At 46.9% G+C, this 20,211-nt stretch overlaps 1 protein-coding gene across 6 annotated transcripts in view; it reads left to right on the top strand.

Moving 5' to 3' along the window:
- Nucleotides 1-20,211, top strand: part of NECTIN1 (nectin cell adhesion molecule 1) — a 186,809-nt gene that overhangs the window by 105,858 nt on the left and 60,740 nt on the right. For 3 of the 6 annotated variants that reach the window (XM_088658191.1, XM_088658194.1, XM_035140022.3), the window contains exons 5-6: nt 5,007-5,036; nt 7,549-7,700. In XM_088658191.1, the coding sequence (XP_088514317.1) occupies nt 5,007-5,036; nt 7,549-7,700 (182 nt within the window). The remainder of the gene's footprint in view (nt 1-5,006; nt 5,037-7,548; nt 7,701-20,211) is intronic. The other 3 variants (XM_088658192.1, XM_088658195.1, XM_088658193.1) reach the window with 1 other exon arrangement.

Raw genomic sequence — 20,211 nt, 5'->3', positions numbered from 1 at the left:
CCCGGCACTCACTCTCCTCTTTATATAATGCTCCTTCATCTTTGTTCTGTAACGAAGGCTCTGCTGAGGAGGTCAGTTTCCACCTAGATGAGCATCCCTGACTGGGCATATGTGGAGAGGAAAAGGCTGCTGTGTGTGTGTGTGTGTGTGTGTGTGTGTGTGTGTGTGTGTGTGTGTTACAGGCAAGGCAGATTTGATCAGCAGCCGGGTGACTCACAAGCCTGATCACCTGGGATGACCCGGATGGAGCCAGGCAGGCGAGTAGATGGCCTAGTTCTCACAAACAGCAGAGGAGGAGGTAATCCTGTGTCTGGACTGTGCAGATTCTAGCTGCAGCTTGCAGGACTGAATGCTCCTCCATTAAAAAAAATTAATCCACTGTATATAGAAAGCTAGCATGCCAGAGGAGAAGGGTTCTCCCTGACATACCAAATTTCCATGTGCAGGGGTTGGTTTTTGTTTGTTTTGTTTTGTTTTTTTGCTTGTTTAAAGGAGAATGCAGTCATATGAGCTCCCACGTGCAGTCGGAAGTGGGTACAGTCTAGGGCTGGGTCAGAAGGCAGATCAAGATCAACTGGTAGAACGCTCATTGACTTGCAGTAGATTAGCAAGGATTTCCTGACCCACTGTTTTCCAGTTGGCTAAAAACCATTTCCACCACCCTCAGTGAGGCAGCTGAAAACAACAGTCAGAGGAAAACCAGGAGTGGATTTTTTGTTTGGAAGGACTGGTACTGATCATGCATTTCTGGCTTGTACATCTGCACCAGAGACATCCGTGCCCTTAACTCACAGCCTGTGTCCACCTTCTTGAGCCATTGTTTTACACCTAACTCTAATTGGTGGACCTTAGAGGTTCTAGTAAAAAAAAAAGAGCCTGCTCACCCCTACTAGCCCAGGCATAAGTTGGCCATCTTCTGTTGCATAGGAACTCTCTTACAACTCAGATTGACATTCGGCTGCCGTTTCCCTCTTGGCCCCTACCACAAATTTATTTATTTATTAGTTATTTCATGAGATTTAGATACTACTTGATTGTAGGGAAAAACCTCAAAATGGTTTACAAAAAAAAGATGAAACAATAAAATCATCACTAAAAAAATTTACAACCATAATTTAAAACATACAAAAAGTTAAAACCATAATAGTAAAGGTAAAGGGACCCCTGACCATTAGGTCCAGTCGTGACCGACTCTGGGGTTGCGGTGCTCATCTCGCCGGCGTACAGCTTCCAGGTCATGTGGCCAGCATGACAAAGCCGCTTCTAGCGAAGCAGAGTAGCACACGGAAACGCTGTTTACCTTCCTGCTGTAGCTATTTATCTACTTACACTTTGACATGCTTTCAAACTGCTAGGTTGGCAGGAGCTGGGACCGAGCAACGGGAGCTCACCCCGTTGCAGGGTTTCGAACTGCCAACCTTCTGATCTGCAAGCCCTAGGCTCTGTGGTTTAACCCACAGTGCCACCTACGCCCCTTTAAAACCATAATAGAATAGACTAAATACCCAAGGGGTATTTGAAGGGGGAAAGACAGTGGCCACCAACCAATGGGGTTCTCTCCCAAAAGGAAAGGCATCCTCTACTCCCCCCCAAAACTAGATTGCCTCCTGCAGCCTGTGTTATTGTTGTCATTTTGAAGGGGGTGAGTTTTGGCCCAAACTTGCAAATACTTTCCACCTGTGTGTTAAGTACAACTGTGCTAGAAGCTGCTTTCCACTCACCCACCCAATTGGCATGTGTTTCTCTTTCCACAGTAAAAGGGTTCTTCAGCATTTATCCCTGTGTTCATCCAGGTCTAACAGACTCCCTTAAAAAGCATTTTTGATGGACAGAGCCTATAGGAACCACTGCCCTGACTAATAAGCAATGCTGCTAGTTCTTCCCCTTCCAGGTTCTATTGTTCAGTGGAATGGATTCAACCTCTTTCTGAGTTCCAGTTTTTTTGCTGAATAAAATAAAAGATCAAGGCACGGACCAAAGCCACTGGGAAGAGAGAAGGATCAATGCAGATAGAATGAGAGAGAGAGAGAGAGAGAGAGAGAGAGAGAGAGAGAGAGAGAGAGAGAGAGAGAGAGAGAAATTGCTAAAATGAGACAAAGAAAATCCTGATAGTATGAGCTTTTATTTTCCCAAGCTTTGCCAGTGGGCAGTGGGGATATAGGCCTAAGAATGGTGTTTCTACAATAAAAAGCTTGACTCTCTAGTGTTCATCTCCCTGATAAAATCTCTCTGGCAGGGATGGGGGTACTTTATTCATCCTGAGGGCCACAGTCCTTTCTGGAAAACCTTCCAAGGGCCATATGCCAGTGATGGGTAAAGCCAGAGGTAAAAGTAGGTGGGCAAAGAATGTGAATTTTAACCTTTGTACACCCTACTGGCTTCTACACACATTCCCACGCCCCTCTCCGTCTTGCAGCCAGACAAAGCAAGAGGCATTTTCAGACCCCCAAGGACACATTCCAGCCAGGCAGAAACTCTTAAAAGAGGCTGCAGAGTGTTTTCTGCCACTGACAGGTCCACTCCCCAGCTCAAAACGCTTCATTTCTTTTTTGAAATATTTTTTTATTTGATTTATACAAATTCATTCACACAAATAGTATTGTCACAAATATTAAACTTTACCCAAGATTCTTCTGAAGCCCTCCTTCCCTCCTTGGGTACTTTAACTAACTTTTTAAACTGGATACTGTCAGTCTATCTAGTTTATCATCCTCCATAGCAGGCTTCCTCAAACTTGGCCCTCCAGATGTTTTTGGCCCACAACTCCCATGATCCCCAGCTAGCAGGACCAGTGGTCAGGGATGATGGGAATTGTAGTTTCAAAACATCTGGAAGGCCGAGTTTGAGGAAGCCTGCTCCATAGTATCCAAAATCTATGCATCATTGCAAGAGTCACGTAAAGCCTGTCAAAGAGTTCAAGTGTTTACAGTGGTCTTTCAAGTACATTATATATTTATCTCATTCTTTGTTGACGTTTTGATCCTCCTGGTTTCTGATTTTCCCAGTTAATCTTGGCATCTCTGCATAGTCCAATAATTTCATCTGCAAGTCTGCCCTAGTAGGTATCTTGTCGTCTTTCCATCTCTGGGCAAGAAGCATCCTTGCAAAATGCTTCATTTCTACCTTAGCTGAAAGAGAAGAAAGTGGAAGAAGGTATTTGAGATGTGCATTTTACGGAGCTGGCAGAATCTGTTCCAGTTTAGGCTCCAAGCTAAATTGCACCATGATGCCAACTGAGCTCCAGAGTCATGCCACACTTGAGCGTCTAGTTGTTTCCCTGTCCTCAGCTCCTCATTTTGAACGAGGCATTTCGTGTCGCTGAGAAAGATGGGTGTCCATTGTTACAAATGCCCCTTTGAGTTAACTGGATGTAATGTTAAATGGGTATCAAACCTCAGCTTTCTGCTCAGTGTGGAAATATTTTGAGTCCCCCAATTTGTGTGTGTGTGTGTGTTGGTGGTAAGTTGGGAGATATCAGGAATCTCCACCATTCAGAGTTTCCAGCCCTAGTACTCAAGCTGTGTGGAATGAAGTGGAGACAGACGACACATGTGTGCTAAGCATGCAGAAGGGCAATTCCTGGGTCCCTTGTTAATTTCACTTGAAGGATCGAGTTCCCATTCAGCCGGCAAACTTGTTTTCAATGTTGGGTGCTGCCTTGCCAAGAGGCTTATTTATTAGAAGTGTGGAACGAGAGTTATGGGGGTAAGGCGATCTCACAGGCAAACCACCCCCAAGATGTTAAGGGCTTTATGCACCAAGAGTAACAGATTAAATTTGGCCCGGTAGTCAAGGTTGTTAACTAGCCCAAGTATGGAAACAGCAGCAGATCCCCTCAGTAGAGGAGTGGAGGCAGAAAATAATGGAATACGCAGGTATTGCCAAATTGACCGGGATAGTCAAACATCAAGGAGAGGAAACATTTAATAAGGAATTTAAGAAATTTATGGAATATATTGAGACAACATTGTGAGAATCAAACTAACAAATCAGTAGATTCGGAACGATGGATCTAAAAATCTTTTTATTGTCTTTATTATGAACAAAAACATGAATATATAAAAGAAAATGTGTTTATAACAATGTAATATACAAACGGACGTTTAATAAGAAAAAGACATAATGGATAATAGGATGTATATTGAACAATAATCGCGCAAAGATACATCAAATTACAAAAGACTGCAAGGAAAGCAGGGAAGTCAACAAGGTTTGAAATTTGAATTGTACAAATGAAAGAGGAAAAATGTATTGTTATATTTGTAGAGACTTGTCGAATATTAATGCTGCAAATGGGGGTTTTTGGGGGGGGTTAATAGAAATCAATAAAAAGCATGTTTTAAATAAATAAATAAATTTGGCCCGGTAGTAAAATGGCAATCGGTGTAGACCCCTGAGCAAAGCTGTTATAACTGCAGACAGGGTCTCGCTTTCTGCGCTAACTGCAATTCCCCAGTCAAGCACAGGGGAAGTCCCAAACAAAGCGCATGGCAGTAGTCAAAGCTCGAAGTAGCCAATGCATGAACTACTGTAAGATAGTTCTGAATGTTAAGTGAGGGAGGAGAAGGGGCTGCAGCGCAGGAAGAGAAGTGAGAGAAAGAGAGATTAAACGTATGAGAGTTGGGGGGTAGGGAGGGTGAAGGACTGTGAGACAGGCTTAGAAAAGTGGGGGAAATATAGGTGTGGTGGGGAAAGGGGAGGGTTGAATGTCCCACAAGTGTGAATAGCTGTGAGGCATCTTCAAGGGGTGAACCTGAGAACATTCTGCTCATGGAAGATGGTGCATTGCTTGGCTACAAATTCATTTATAAGCCAGCATGGGTACTATCCCAATATGGAGATGTTAAAAATGGCAGCCAAATGGTAGAAAGTATAAGTCATGGGGGTAGGGGAAAGGTTTCATGGCCAAAACAGGGGTGGGGTGGGCTAGCTCCCTCTTTTCTCATTTGTCTGGTGCACAGTAATAATAAACAAAGCTTTACCAAAGTGTTCCTTTTTTCTTTCAGGGTCCCATTGCCTAACGTAGGTAGGAATAGGTGAGCAGGCGATCACATTTCCTATGGACTAGTAACTTGTGGGCTTCTTTGCACGCCTGATGCTGGGCATCTTCTGCCCTTTAGCCATTCAGAATTTGACTCTGATCTTCCCTTTCGCTCTGCCCAGAAGTGCGCCCTCATCTTTCAAGAGTTGCGCAACACACTTGATGGATAAGGCTGTCATGGCTTGGCTTGGGTTATAAACGCCTCTGTCATCTCTGGGTCTTTAACTATATAGAGCTTTGCTTTTATGCATGCTAACGTAGTCATAGACAAAATTCTAACTTTTCCTGTTTATATACTACCTGCGGGTTACTGTTAGTGCTTTGGAGCAAAAGGCGAGGATGGAAGAATTTCCTGTATTGTCAGTAGGAATTCTGCTAAATTGCTCCATTGGTCCAAGGCTGCCGACTCTGACTGGCAGTGGTTCTTGCAGGTCTTGGGCAGAGAGAGGTATTTGCCACTATCAGCTACCTGGGATCTTTCTGGGGCTGATCCTGGGTCCTTGTACACGCAAAACATGCACTCTGCCACTGAGCTTTTGGGTGATCCAATTACTTTAGCTAAAGTAATTGCTTTACCTTGTACCGGTAATTAAAAATGAGCAAGCTGCATTATTCTTTCCCTGCATGTAAACATGCACTTATGGTTATGTTTATTTGTTCCACGACTTTCCAAAACAGTTTGGGATTAATTTGTCGATGAGTTACTGGCCTTTGATTCCAGGGTAACATTGTGGGGAAGAAACAACAACAACAACAACAACAACAACAACAACAACAACAACAACAACATTATTTCAGTCACCTTCCACAAACGTCTCTCAAACCATGTTCAATAAAAACAATTAAAAACGACATAGAAAGCAATAGCAGATAAATTTTAAAACAATACAAAATGGACACCCGTGGCGAAGTCCCATTCACCCAGCTGAGAAAACCCATCAGAACAAAAATGCCTTCAGTTGTTTCTGGAAAATGCAGAGAGTGGGCGCCTGCCGTATGTCGACAGGGATGCTGTTCCACAGAACAGGGGCAAGGGAACTAAAAGCCTTGCTCTGCGTTGCCGTGTTTTATTGCTTGATAGTTTGGGGGGAAACCCATCAGCGTAGAGATAGGACTGGTTTGGCTAGCATGGAAGTCAGGCAAATTGAAAATATTGCTACAGGGTTAAGGAATTGCCACCAGTTGCCAAATTCAGCACCTCAGTTTTTTTGGTTTTGATTTTTTTTAATAAATCCAAGTTTCCAGCCCCTGGAAACTTTGGAGGTAGATGTAAAAGAATGTGCCCAGCATTTCCAGCTGACAGGACAAGGCATCAGTTTCCAACTGGTGGGGCTTTAGCACCAACTTAGCTCTTTGCCCAGTCTAGCAAAAGCAGAATAAATTATGCAATGACACAGTTATAATCTGCATAATTTATTGATGTTGCATACTTTGCAGAATTCAAGCTATTGCCCTGAGATCCTCCCTCCACACACACCACCCAGCTCTCTTCTGAGATGTCCATGGCTTGGGAAAAGGCGTCAGGTGGAATATTTAGTGACACAGCATCTTTTTTTAACACAAGGAATGTCCCGGATTTGATCCCCGGCACCTGCAGTTAAATGAATAAATCATCACAATAAAAAATTGTCTCCCGATGCAAAGCATCACTTGAAAGGATTGTAGGTAGCCAAACTGGGAAAGACCTCTCTCTCTCTCTCTCTCTCTATCTATCTATCTATCTATCTTGCTATCTCACTATCTCGCTATCTCTTTCTTTCAGCACAGGAAACCTTACTGAGAGTCAGAACATTGTCTGATGGGCGGGATAAAAATATTATTATTATTATTATTAGTCCATCTATCTCAGTGTTGTCTCCAGGGTTCCAGGTTCTGCAGATCTTACCCCATGCCCCTATTGCTCCCAAAATCAAAACCCTGCTTGAAGATGGGGAGGGAGGGGTGCAGGTACAATTGTAAATTCATCTTTTATTTTATCCCATCCTTCAAGGAACACTCATGGTGATGTAGATAGCTCCCTCTCACCAAGTTTATCCTCACAATAACCCTGGTAGGTAGGCTAGGCCAAGAAAGGATGGCTAACCCAAGGTCACTCTCTGAGCTTTGTGGCTCAAATCCTACAGCTGTTTGGTTGTCGTTCCACTACACTGACCACAGCCTGCTGCCATTACATCTAAGCCCTTTTCAGGCATTATCCCCCCCCCACACACACACACGTGAGGGGCAGTCAGTGAACACGGACCCACTCACTCCATGCAGTAGGCCTTATTGTATAAGGGCAGTTTTACATACCCTAAGTAGAAAAGATGTTGGATTTGGAAGGTAGTAGGCAATGAAGGTTTTTGCAAGAAAATTGGGTCGCAGAACCGATAGACTTCAACCTCGACTAGGTGGGCTCAAACAGATGGGCTTGGATAGACCTATAATAGCTCCAGGGAATTAGCCAGGATTCACTGGCTACAGGAAAGAACTTTCTCACTAACCATTTGGCCTTCCTTTCGTGACAGACTGAACGGATCGCTTCCTGACAACGTGGAGGTTCAGAACAGCACATTGTTCTTCAAGGGGCCAGTCACCTACAGCCTGGCAGGGACGTACGTCTGCGAGGCCACCAACACCATCGGCACACGGTCTGGCCAGGTGGAAGTTAACGTGACAGGTAGGAACCCCTCGCCGGAAAGGCAGCCCCTGTTTGCTCAAAGCGTCCGCGTTGTGGGAGGGAAGTGTAAGCAAGTCGCACACCGTTATTTTTTTTTCCTGCCTCTCTGTCGCTTGACAGATCTCCCACCGCCCACCGTTTCCTCTCAGGGCAGAACCAAGCTGGTGGGGGATCCCCGATGCTTCTTTCGCCATGCTCAAAGAAGTGCATCCCAAAGGAAAGCTGTCTTGCTGGAATCACTTGCTTCATCTCCTCTCTTTGCGCTTTCCCCTCCTTTTGTTCACTGGTACTTTGTTCCCCCTTGTTTTCCTTTCTACGCCTGGTTCAAACAAAGCACGAGAGCATCAGAGCTGTGCTCTGAAGTGAGAGAGGCACAAAAGGAGATGTCACAAAGGGATGGCAAAAAAGAAGGGTGTCCCACTGAGGTTGCACTTATTTGCAAAGGACTAAGGAACAGAGGGCATCCGCTATAGAAATGCTCTTGTTTTGGTCTTGGTAGGTTTGTTTTGGGGTTATTGGCGTGTGTGTGGAATTTTTTCATTTTATTTTTAAGTTCTGAGCAAATTGTCTGCCCGTGTCCCTACCCAGCCCATTTTCTGCTTTGTGACTTGTCCGCACTGTTTTTAAGGAGTATTGCTCAAACAAGGTCCACGACGAGAAATCATAAAGATGAACTACTCCTCTAAGCTTCAGAAGGAAGTGGTGAGACTGGGAGGCGAGGCATTGAGGAAGTGATGTCATATAACAATGTGAGAAGTTAAGAGGGGAGGGGGGGGAATGCTGCAGAATAAGGGATGATATTGGGTTGGCCCAGAGGAAATTATGTCTGTTCTTGTTGGTACTGCAAGGAGAGGAAATGGCATCATACAGCAATCATCAACCAATGGCAGTATCTGCACCATAAAGGAATAGCTGGGTGATTGGAGAGTAAAGAAACACCATCCATTTCCAATGTCCTTCTGTTTGGTGGCAGAACAGGCTTTCAAAGGGCGAACAGAACAGTGTGGTTTCCCATCTCCAAGAAATCCCAAAGATTATCCAGATTCCAAGCTTTCCTTTTGCTTCCCAGACAGGCTGTCCTCTGGCTCATAATGATAAGTTGTTGTTGTTGTTGTTGTTGTTGTTGTTGTCGTCGTCGTTGTTGTTTTAAAACACTATATTGTAAGACACATAGAGATATTTTTGTTGGTTTTGAAGCCTCTAGCCTTGATTGGCTGAACTGCCCTGATGTCACAGAGCAGGAAGAAGGCTATCAGGTTGTAGTCGGTTGAGCTTCCCAAATGGGCAAGCCAAGCCTATAGACAGGGCTTTTTTTTCAGCCGGAACTCGCTGAAACTCACTTCCAGCACCTATCAGGTGGGCGCCATTGGTATTGTAAGAGAACAAGGGAGGCATTCATGGTGAGCTCCGGCATCTCTTTTTCTAGAAAAATAGCACTGCCTATCGAACAGAAGAATTAGAGGCTTAGGAAAGGAAGGCCAGCCTGAGATGTTGAAGTTGGCCAAGAGTTGCAAGAGGGAGTTGTCCCAAAAAAAGTGAGAGAAAAAGGGGGCGGGTAAAAAGAAAACCTGAGGGGACAAGGAGCAGAGAGGAGAAAGTAGTGCACAGCCAGGTGTTTGAGAGATGGGGAAGGCTGGACTTCACCTCTTGTTTTGAAATAGCCATGTGCAGTTTGCAGCAACAGGTCACTGAGCAGATTGGTCATCCCATAGTCTCTGGTTTCCAGTAGTCTTTGAGTCTTATCAACGCCAGGGTGATCAGCAATAAGGGCAAATACAAATTCTTCCAAGAAGCAGCTCCCCAGTTGACATCCGCCCAAGGCAAGTATGATCGTTTCTCAGAGGCAGCATGGGGAACCTCTCTGCTGATGGGCCCATGGGGCTTCTGTGAGATGGGGGATGTGGTGGGTGAGGAGAGAAAAGGATGCTTTATTCCCCAGCAGAAATGGCACAGAGTTTGCTTGACAACAAGAAGATGTTTCCTGGGGTTAGGGGAAAATTTAAGGTGGACTAGCTCTGACAAATCCTAACGTAAGTGAGGTTTTAGAGTCTCTCTCTCTGTTGTTGTTTATACATTTAGACCAGCCTTAGCCAACCTAGTGGCCTCCACATGTCCTTAGACTACAGCTTCCATCATCCCTGGCCAATTGGGCATTCTGGTTGAGGCTGATGGGAGTTGTAGTCCAAACCTTCAGGTTCGGGAAGGGTGTTTTGTTTTGTTTTTCAAAGACAAGGGAGACTGTGATACAGGTTTACAAAACGCTGAATGAATTTGCTGGGGATGGGGAGAATTATTATGCATTTATCATAATGCTAAGCTCTTAGGCAGATGGGCAGTGGGCATTCTGTGTGGCGTAGGAAGTGAAAGTGCCAGGCTAGAACCAGAGAGGCATTGGTTCAGAAACCCACTTGGCCATGAAGTTCGCTGGAGCCTTTACTCTAAATTCAAAATGCTGGTTCAGAACTGAGCCAGTGTGATATTTATTATTTGCTTTCTTATATTCATATCCCCTTTTTTCCTCCATGAAGCTCAAGGTGGCATACATGACTCTCCCCTCCCAGCTTTTTCCTCACAACAACCCTGTCAGGTAGGTTAACTGGGTCACCTATTGAGCTTTGTGGCTGAGCAGGGCTTTGAAATCTGACCTCCTGGGCTCCAGTTCAACACTCCAACCACTACGCCATGCTGTCTTCCTCCAGTGGTTTGAGTGCCACAATAGGACCTGGGAGCCTCAGGTTCAAAGTCCCCAAACGACCATGAACTCACTGGGTGACCTTGGGCCAATCTCATGCTCTCACCCTGACCTACCTCACAGGGCTGTTGGTAGGATGAAAGTGAATGGGAAGGAGAACCATATTCATTGCCTTGAGCTCTTGGAGGAAATCTGCAACATTGGCCTAATAATTAACGCAGAGGACAAGGCAAACGAAGTGTTTCATGCACCATTTCAGCTACATGTTCTAGATATGCAGTTAACTTCATAGGTAGCATCCCGAAGTGGTAAGGCGAACTATACCGTTTTTCAGACTTCAGGGGTGCCATTCCTGAATGTTCCCTCCCATTTAAAAAATTGCCTGCAAATAAACAAGAAATCTAGCAAGTCATGGAAGTTCCTCGCTCAGTCTTCTCCCTGCGGTACTAATTTTCAAGCTGCAAATTTTGTTGTTTTGTTTTTTAACGTTGGGGAGAATTCATAAATGTGCCCTCCCCACCCCTGCCCACAGTCAGAACAACCACAGGACTCTTCCACCTCATCCGTCTCCCCTCTCAGAGCAAGCCACAGATGGTTTCTAAAGAGGATTAGACAAAGTTATGGCGGATTGGTCTATCAGTGGGGAAATCTAGCGTTACCCAGGTGGACTGCTTGGCCTTTTCCAGCAGCCTGTCCCTACACTTAATTGGTTTAATTGGCAGACTAATTGGCGACCGCGGATTTTTAATCTGCGGGTTGGAAGTTAAGGAGACCTCCTTATTTATTTTTATTTATTTTCCCCCGCAAAAAGGGTTGTTTTCGTTCCGATGCCGTCGCAGACGGCGGAAAAGGCTGTGTTAAAATTGCAGCATCTACGTACAGCAACAAATAGCAGAAACAGGTGTTTTGGGGGTTTTTTTTGTTCTTCAGTTTCAGACCTTTTAATCGCTCCTTTCAATGGCGGGGCTTTCGCCTGTATGCAAATCCGCTGCGCGGTTTAATCTGTTGGTTAATGGATGCATCAGTTGAAAAGGCGGGTGATTAATCAATTAACGGCTCTCTTAAGCACGTTGACAGTCTTAATCGGAATAATTGTCGGTAAGGAATTGAGCAAAATGAAATGAAACAAAACGAGTAATAAGCAAAATACCCCACCCCCCCACCCCGCAAGTATGGATTTTGATGCCCTGAACAGGGAGGCGGCAGGCGGGCGGGGAGAGCCCAGGTGGCAAGGGAAGCGACTGGTCAGGAGCTCCTGCCAGGAGATACCACGTTTGCCGGGATTAGCAGCTGTCTCATTAGACCAGGATACATAAAGCAAGATCCTTGTTAATCATTCATGGCCTCGGAATATGTTTATCCGGCTCTCCCCAAGGGCCGATTAGGCTAGCGATGGAGCAGACTCACGCCAGCCTCTCTGAGGCTATTACAGGTAGATTTGTTTGGGGCTTGCAGGCAATTTAGGCATCATTGGCAGGAAACTCTTTTCTCCCCCAAGAACAGCTTGCCGCACATTCACCTCAAACCACCAAGCATCCAGAAAGTCCCCAGGGGCAGAGGCGACCCTCACAGGGTGATCTGATATAGCCATGGCCGTTCATGGCTCATGCAGTCATTATTTGCTTTTGTTCTGCTCTGATCAAAGAGGTTACGTAGGTTTCTGGGGGGCTCCAAAACCTGTGCAACCTGTTCTGTTCAGAAATTATGAAAAAGGCAGGGGGGATTAATGTGCATGAGGAATGGACAATGCCTATCAGTTTGTTCCTTTACTTTCTCAGATATTCAGCCTTCTCAAATACACAGATTTGGGACAGTTGTCTGCCAGACTGGTTTTTTTGTTTTTGTTTTTGCAAGGGACCTGAATCGCTCTCGCATCACACACCATCATCAACATTCAGCTTTTCTATCAAAAAGTTCCCAGAGGGGGTTCTACAAGAAAAGGAAAATAGGAATTTCATAGAGAATAAAACACTTAGGATTGGCTATGGAAGGCAGCAACTGAAACCATGTTTTGCAGAACTGCATGCAACCCCTTAACCTGGAGCGGGGATTGAGTGGGGCACAAGTACTGCTCTGAATGGGGCAGACAGTCCCACTGCAAAGGCCCGTAGAAAGCTCCACAAGTCTCTATTCACTGCTGGCCCTCCTGAAATAGGATGTTCCCGGGGTGGTTTGGAGGTGGATTTGCATCTGCGGGACCCTGAGCCTCCTTGTTTCACTAAGGGGCCCATCCCCTGTGCCAAGCTGGAACTAACATCGTTCATTCCCCCACCAGCATTCCTAATTGGTTTCAAGGAGGGGATTTAGCTGGGTTGTTCTCAAGAAATCCTTGCCCACACTAGTCCCCCCCCCCCGGCTCTTTTGAACTACCATCAGCCAACACAGCCAGCCCCCCTCAGCCCCAGACACATACATCTGATGAGAGTCATAGCCTCCAACATCAGATGGCTGGTGAAGGTTACTGTAAACGGTCTATTGCAGATGTGATCCACGGTGGCACATAGCATGCACAATTGACTCGTTGTTGCAAAGCCTTGCACATCAAGCCTCTGTGCTTTTTATTAACTCTGATCCGGTCATAATGTTCTGAAACCTGCTGCCTCTTTGGAACGCATGGCAGCGTCGACAAATGCGTGTTTTTTTAATCAAGAGCTAGAAGACATGGATCATCTTGTTATTTATTACTTGGTTCTTTTTTTAAAAGTCCAAAGGAACCCTGGGCAGCAAGCATATCTGCAATAAAACAAATAAAAGGAAAAGGAAGAAATATGTTTAAGACATTTTAAAACATCTAAAATGGCTAAAACACAATAAATCATGTGTCTGGATAGGACTGCTGTAACAGAAAAGTACGGTACTCAGTAAGTGTCAGAATTTCATTACTGCTACTATTATTAGTTTTCTTTAGCTCCTTCATCTGATGATCCTAGGGCAGTTTACAATGATGGCGGCTGCTTGACATCAATAGGCAAGGAGTTCCAAAGGACATGCGCTGCCATGTTAAAAGTGTGCCTCCTTACAAACTCAGAATGGACATTGTGTGGCCCTTGCAGAAGTTCCCATTCTGTAGATCGAATTGATTAAATAGGCATATACAGATTGAGGTGGTCCCTTAAGTAAACTTGTCCCGAGCTCTTGAGGGTTTTCTATACCAATAGTAAGACCTTGAACTCGCTGTGTTTCAAACTAAAATGATATTTATTACACTGCCTTGAAATTTCCAGCAAATAGTCATCAATGCAAAACCACAAATGATCCCAGATCAGAGAGCCCTCCGAGAAGGCTGTGTTAGGGTTTTTTTGTGTGCTTGCAGTTGAGCATAAACAAACACAGTTTCCCACAATGCTCTTAGGCCCTGCAGATTCTCACCCTGCCTTGAGAAGGAAGGAGTGTGCCTGCCTGCCTGCCTGCCTGCCTGCCTGGGCCAACCCGCTGATGATGTGCTCCCAGCACTGGCTGCAAGCTGGCATTAAGAGTTACAGCACATTAAAAAGATGGATAAGTGGAAGTTTAATATTTTATTCCCACAATCTGTTCACGTAATAGCTTTCTTGGCGTTGCAGGACATTTGTCAGCCGAGGTGAGTCCAGGCTGCAAGACATGCAACTTCATTACGGCTGGCTTGCTTGTGTGTTTGGGGGTGCAGAATGAGGAGGCTCTCGAGGAGAGGCTGAGCAGCACCCACACGTGTCTTCGGAGGGGCTTCCCAAGGATATGCATGTTGCCCTGCAGGGGAGCACGCTCCGCCAAGCATCTGCAGGCGCAGAAGCACACAGGGAAGCTTCACGCACGGGCGCACAGATGCAGAGCCAGCCAGAGCCACTCAGCTGGAAATGAGGCAGGATCTTCCTCTGCTGCAGTCGCGCATACGCACGTTCAGTTACTCACGTTTCCTCACAGCCCTGAGCAGTAATAAGAATGGAGGAAGAGCCTGCTGGATCAGGCCAACTAGTCCAGCATCATCTTCTCACTGTGGCCAGCCAGATGCTTGTGGGAAAACCCGCAGGCAGGATCCGAGCGCATGGGCACCAACTCCACCAGGTCCCTTCAGTCTCCCCCCAATAAAATATTTGAGGAGGCCGACCCCCCCCCCCAAGTTGATAGGCATTGCCATTTCACGCCTTGTCTCAGGGCAGGTTACAATTAAAATGCAATATCTAAGAGCAATTTTAAACACTATGGGTCCTAAAAAATATGCCCAAGCAGCCAAATGCATATTTTTGCAGCCAGCCCTCATTGATTTTTCTTTTTTGGAGGGGGGAGGCAACCAGATGTCTAGAAACTTGGGCTTGGGGAGAGTTGGGTTCAAGTCCCTTTTTAGCGTTATGCATTCAGAGTAGCCCTGGACCAGTCGTTGTTTCTGAGGCCAGTCCACCTCACAAAGCTGTTTTGGGGATAAAAGTTGGTGTGAGGTGAGAGGGGAATAAACTTTCACCAGCACTAGGTACCTCCATTGCTAGGATCGGGGACAGGGCTTCACACACACACACACACACACACACACACACACACACACACACACACAATATTTTATTAAAGTTGGCACTCTCCCCCATGACTTTTAATTGCATTTAGTTGATTGGCAGTTTAATGCTTACATGCAATTTGGCTGTGGAGTTTTCTCTGAGACTCTTTTGGTTCTCGTTCATCGTGCGAGGAGGAAAAGGAAAGGAAACTGCAGGAAAGTGATGGTGCGGTTTCATTCCAGTGACAAGCAAGTGTCTTTGCTTCTGAAAGCTCACAGCAGGCTTCCCCAACCTGGTGTCCTCCAGACATTTTGGACTACAACGCTGGAGAGTTGTAGTTCATGGTGCCTGGTTGTGAGAGGCTTCAGAAAGTTATCTCACGTGAACCTTGGCAACTTCCTGACTAGAAGGTTTCAGTGACACTTGCATTTGTTTTCCATGTGATCAATGAATGAAAATGGATTATTGGGGTTTTTAACCAGAAATCAAGCAGGGATGCAACTTCAATCAGACAACAGCTTTAAGGAGGACATGTAGAAGACAATGATTGTTGGTTATGAATTGAGCAAGCAAGAAATAAAGAACGAAAAGCATTCGGGCATAGACGGAGACATCTCTTGATCCAAAGTCAACAGCTGGGAGGAATGGGAAGAGGAGAGGGGAGATATGAATAACTGTGAGAAGGTGCCACTTTCAAATCTCTTATTACCTGTCCCTTTGGGCCCAACTTGAAGGAAAGCAACGCATTTCAAATAGGTAAATGGACAAGTAAATTGCACAGTAGCAGAGCACCAGTCCATCCCAGGCAGCCCCCATTCAGGAGTGAAACTTGACTGCTTTGAAACCTGGCCCCCTAGTCTGCAGGGTGGAGGTGGGGGGATGCCAGCCCCCACCTCAGCCTCCCGCAGGAAGTGCTTGATTGACAAGCAGTAGGTGACCCGCAGAAAGATTAAATCCTAAGACCCATCTGGCATCCGTCCCGAAACCTATCGCAGGAGCCTGGAAAGCTGACGGCAGCTGCTGAACCTCTGGGTGAGTCCCCAGTGGTTTCAGATAGGGACATTGCACACAAACCTACCCTTTCTCTCTTCTTTGGCACACTACCCTACCATAGGGTAGGAAAGGCAGTTTCCTTCTATTATCAGACATGCCTGCTGGAGTCCAATGGCCCCTCTAGTCACAGAATTGTAGAGTTGGAAAGGAGGACCCAGGGTCATCTAGTCCAACCCCCTGCAATGCAGGAACCTCAACTATAGCATCCATGACTAATGGCCGGCCAGCCAGCATTCTTGTTCTCACAGTGGCCAACCAGGTGCCTTTGGGAGACCCGGGCAACAAGAGAACTCTTCCACGTCATTTCCTCTAAACACAGAAGCAGGGCCCCGAGCCATTGTGACTAGTAGCCATTGAGAGCTCTCTCCTCCATAAATTTGTCTAATCCTCTGTAAAAGTCATCTAGCTTGGCTGGCCATCCCTGTCCCCTGCAGGAGTAAGTTCCATAGTTCCTGCAGGAACAGGGCTGTCTCTAGGGGTAGCCCGCCCACCCACCAGCCGCAGCAAGAAACAGAGCGGGGCGGGGGCACCAGAGCGATCTCCGCACCACGGCGCCAGGACGCCCGACGTGCTTGAGACGGCCCTGTGCAGGAAGAAGGACTTTCGTTGTCCTGAACCTTCCAGCATTCACCTTCCCGGGTTCAATCCTTATTGGCATCACCACGTAGGAGATGGAAAGGATTCCCTGTCTGAAACCTTGGGAGAATCACTTCCAGTCTGTGTAGAGTCAGACAAAACTGAGATCAATCGTCTTGACTCAGCATAAGCCCACTTCCTATGCCCTTATGGGCTGGGCAGCCACAAGCCACAAATCCAGTCCAGAGTTTCACTGAAGCTTGTCTCCACCCGCTTTTAGAATCATATCCTGATCCTGATGAGCATCATGGTGGAGAAGGGATCCATGCTTAGCCCTTTCCCTAAACACTCCACTCTAGGCTTTGCAACTTGCTGCAGGAAGAAGTGGTAGAATTAAGGTAGTGTCATGTAGCTTTCCCCAACCCTTCAGAGGGTGCTGAACTACAACTCCCATCATGCCTGGCCATTGGGGAAGGCTAGTGTAGAAGATGGGTGTAGTGGTAGCCAAAAGGGAACTCTGGCATTTGCATGTGAGGTAATCGAAAGAGGGGTAGGAGAATGAGGAGCTTTTACCATGCAAAAAAAACTCTCCTTGTGCTCAGGACGTGTGACTTCAAATATGACTCTGTAAAGTTCTAATGAGAGAAGCAGGCCCTGAGATTCTGTGGCAGAAAGGGCCACCATGGAATCTAGAAACTTGACAAATGGAAGGTCTACCTCTAACCTCTATTGCGTGATGGAAAATGCTGACATGGCATGCCTCCGTGGATAATCAACGTGGGAGTTATTCATTTGATGTGCTCTGTTTCCAGCTTCATGGGAATAGAGGGGTGGCCCTCTCCGGGCATCTTTTGCTGCCATGGCCCCTCCAGCTGTCTGTCAGCAACAGGTGGGACCCAGTCAGTGCCAGCCTTTCCTGGAAAGGATCCTAGAAACCTCCTTGCCCAGGAGAGGAGAATCCCCGACTCCCGTGCAGGCCCCTGTTTGCACTCATCGCTCTTTCCTAAATAAGTCCCCCATTGTCTTTCCCTTTGGCGGGATCAAAGAAACGCACCAGCCTCGGCCACGTTCCAGAACGAAACCCAAAGCGATCCCTCTATTCTCTTTGCTTCCAGCTGCTGCCCCAGGAGATAGAGCCATTGGCAGCAGGACAGGAAGCCTTGCCTGAATGCAACAGCTGTCAGAGCAAAACGAGGAGGGGGTGGAATCCGAGGTAGCCGCTTTTCATGCCCCTGCCCGCTGTTTTTATGGGGGGGGGGGTGAGGACAAAAGAGGTTTATATGCCGAAGGGGGTGGAGATGTGCGATGGGTTCTCTTTAAACCGCTCCCCACCCTCTGCCTGCTTCCTATGTCACGGCAGGGCTTTAATCCTCTCCAGATTGTTTTCCTCCTAATGGGGTTTTCAGATGCAGCAACAGACGCCCATCCCCACCCACCCCCAGTGCAGATTTGCAGCAAGACGGGGCCCCTTGGAGGCAATGGGTGTCCCCAGGATTTCTGAGGCTGGCACAACCGCTTTGCAAGGGCCTGTCCGAGCCATTTCGGTGCCAGAGATAGGGAGCCCCAAACAGCAGACTTGCACATCCATTCATTGACATGGGGCCCCAATGCACTAGGAAGCGAATGATCCTAGAGAGTGGGTTAAATGGCTCACTTGGTCAGACAACAGTCTTGGGTAGCTTCTTATATTTAGACATCACAAGTGGAGAGAGAGAGAGAGCTGTGGAGCTTAGGTCTTGCTTGCAGGCTCCCCACAGGTTGGAGAGCAAGATGCTGGACTCGAACATAAGAAGAGTCTTGCTGGATCAGGCGAGTGGCCCATCTAGTCCAGGATGTCGGGCTTTGGCCAGGTATAATCTGCAGTGGTGCAGGCCTATGGTGTGTGTTTTCTGCCGCCGTGCAATGTGCGAAACGAACCACACAGGACAGGCGGGGCAGCCGAGATGCCTGAGTGAGGGAATCTGGAATGATCCCTGCAGAAAGGACAAGTAATTCATCAACAGCAGAGGTCAACTTTGGGCCAGCAGAGCTGGGTGGAAAGATGACACTGATGTGGGATTTTTTTGGGGGGGGGAAACAAATGCTTGTATGCCACTGTTTTCTCTTCAGAGTTGGCCCCTTGAAATTAATGAACCTTAGTTAGATACAGCCAGGGCTTTCTTTCAGCCAGAAATCGACGAAGCTCAGTTCTTGCACCTCTGAAGTGGAGGTGAGTTCCGGCAACTCTTCAACTTCACCCATCAACTTCAGTGGGTCTTCTCTGAGTAGAACTAGCATTGGATGTAACCCCGAATCTTTTGTCTTTTGGTGGACCTGGCTGAGAAAAAGCCAGTTAGGAAGAGCTGAGGTCCCCGGGTAATTTTGGAGCAAGCAAACAGAGGTCATAATCCAATGGGGTTGCAGGTGAGAATACGCTTAATTTTAGAGTTAGATGTAGTAAGAAGCAATGCTGTGTAGTGTAGCATTCAAAGTGTTGGACTATGACAGGAGTAGAGAACCTCAGGCTGTCTTCCTTGCCTCTGGATTTTGCATGGCTGAAATGCACAAAGTTCAGAGTCACAGCCATAGATAGCTCTGCCCACTTTTGGCTCTGCCTCCACCCCCTGTTACCCCTGTCCCTGCTGGAAGGCATGCAGGGCTCAGGTTGGCAGGAAAAAAGGCTGCCACCACTGTTTCGCAGGGGACAAATCATTGCAACTTCCCCCCCACAACCCTGTCGCAACCTGGCATCTCATTGAGGTTTCTGAACATCTCTGTGCAGTCAGAGAATGTAAAATGTTCCTAGTATGACTGGCTTGGGAGAGGGAAGGTTGGGAAAGAGGCTGAGGATCTTCTGGGCTTCAAAGGGAATCCCAGCGGTTTGAGATGGCATTGTTTGTAGAGGATCTCCCTGTCCTTGGGGAATCTCACAGGAAGCAACCAAGCAACCAAGCTTGTTTCTTGGACAGAAAGGGAGGAAGGCAGGCCTCGTCTGCAAAGGATGTTTGTAGAGGGCAAAGAGGCTGCAAGGAATCTCAAAATGCTCTTGAAAGTCGCCTCCCCACCAAGAATCTGGGATGCAGAGCTGGTCTCTACCGCCACCAAGTGGCGGTGTCAAGTATGTTCCTTTTCACTGTCCCTTCCATGTGATGCTCCTCCCTTTCTCTCTCTCTCTAAACAACAACAACACTTCCCTTCTTTTCTACTTCTGGTTCCCCTTTAGCTCTTCCTCCTACCCTGATTGGTGTTTCCCCCACGAAACTGGGTTTCCCGGGCTTGTAGCCAACTCGGTTCTGCTTGGAGAAAACCCATTGAAATTAACTACCCTAAGCACGGGTGGCGCTGTGGTCTAACCCACAGAGCCTAGGGCTTGCCGATCAGAAGGTCAGAGGTTCGAATCCCCGTGATGGGGTCAGCTCCTGTTGTTCGGTCCCAGCTCCTGCCCACCTAGCAGTTCGAAAGCACGTCAAAGTGCAAGTTGATAAATAGGTACTGCTCCGGCGGGAAGGTAAACGGCATTTCCATGCACTGCTCTGGTTCGCCAGAAGCAGTTTAGTCATGCTGGCCACATGACCCGGAAAAATTGTCTGCAGACAAACGCTGGCTCCCTCGACCTATAAAGCAAGATGAGCGCCCTAATGGTCAGGGGTACCTTTACCTTTTAAGGTAGTCAAGGGCCCTACTCTGAGTAGGACTAGCCCTGGATTGAACCCACTGTCTCCAAAGTCATTGAACAGTGAGGTGT

Source organism: Zootoca vivipara, chromosome 14 (assembly GCF_965207765.1).
Source record: "Zootoca vivipara chromosome 14, rZooViv2.hap1.1, whole genome shotgun sequence".
Taxonomy (NCBI): Eukaryota; Metazoa; Chordata; class Lepidosauria; order Squamata; family Lacertidae; genus Zootoca; species Zootoca vivipara.
This window is presented reverse-complemented; position numbering and strand designations above follow the sequence as displayed.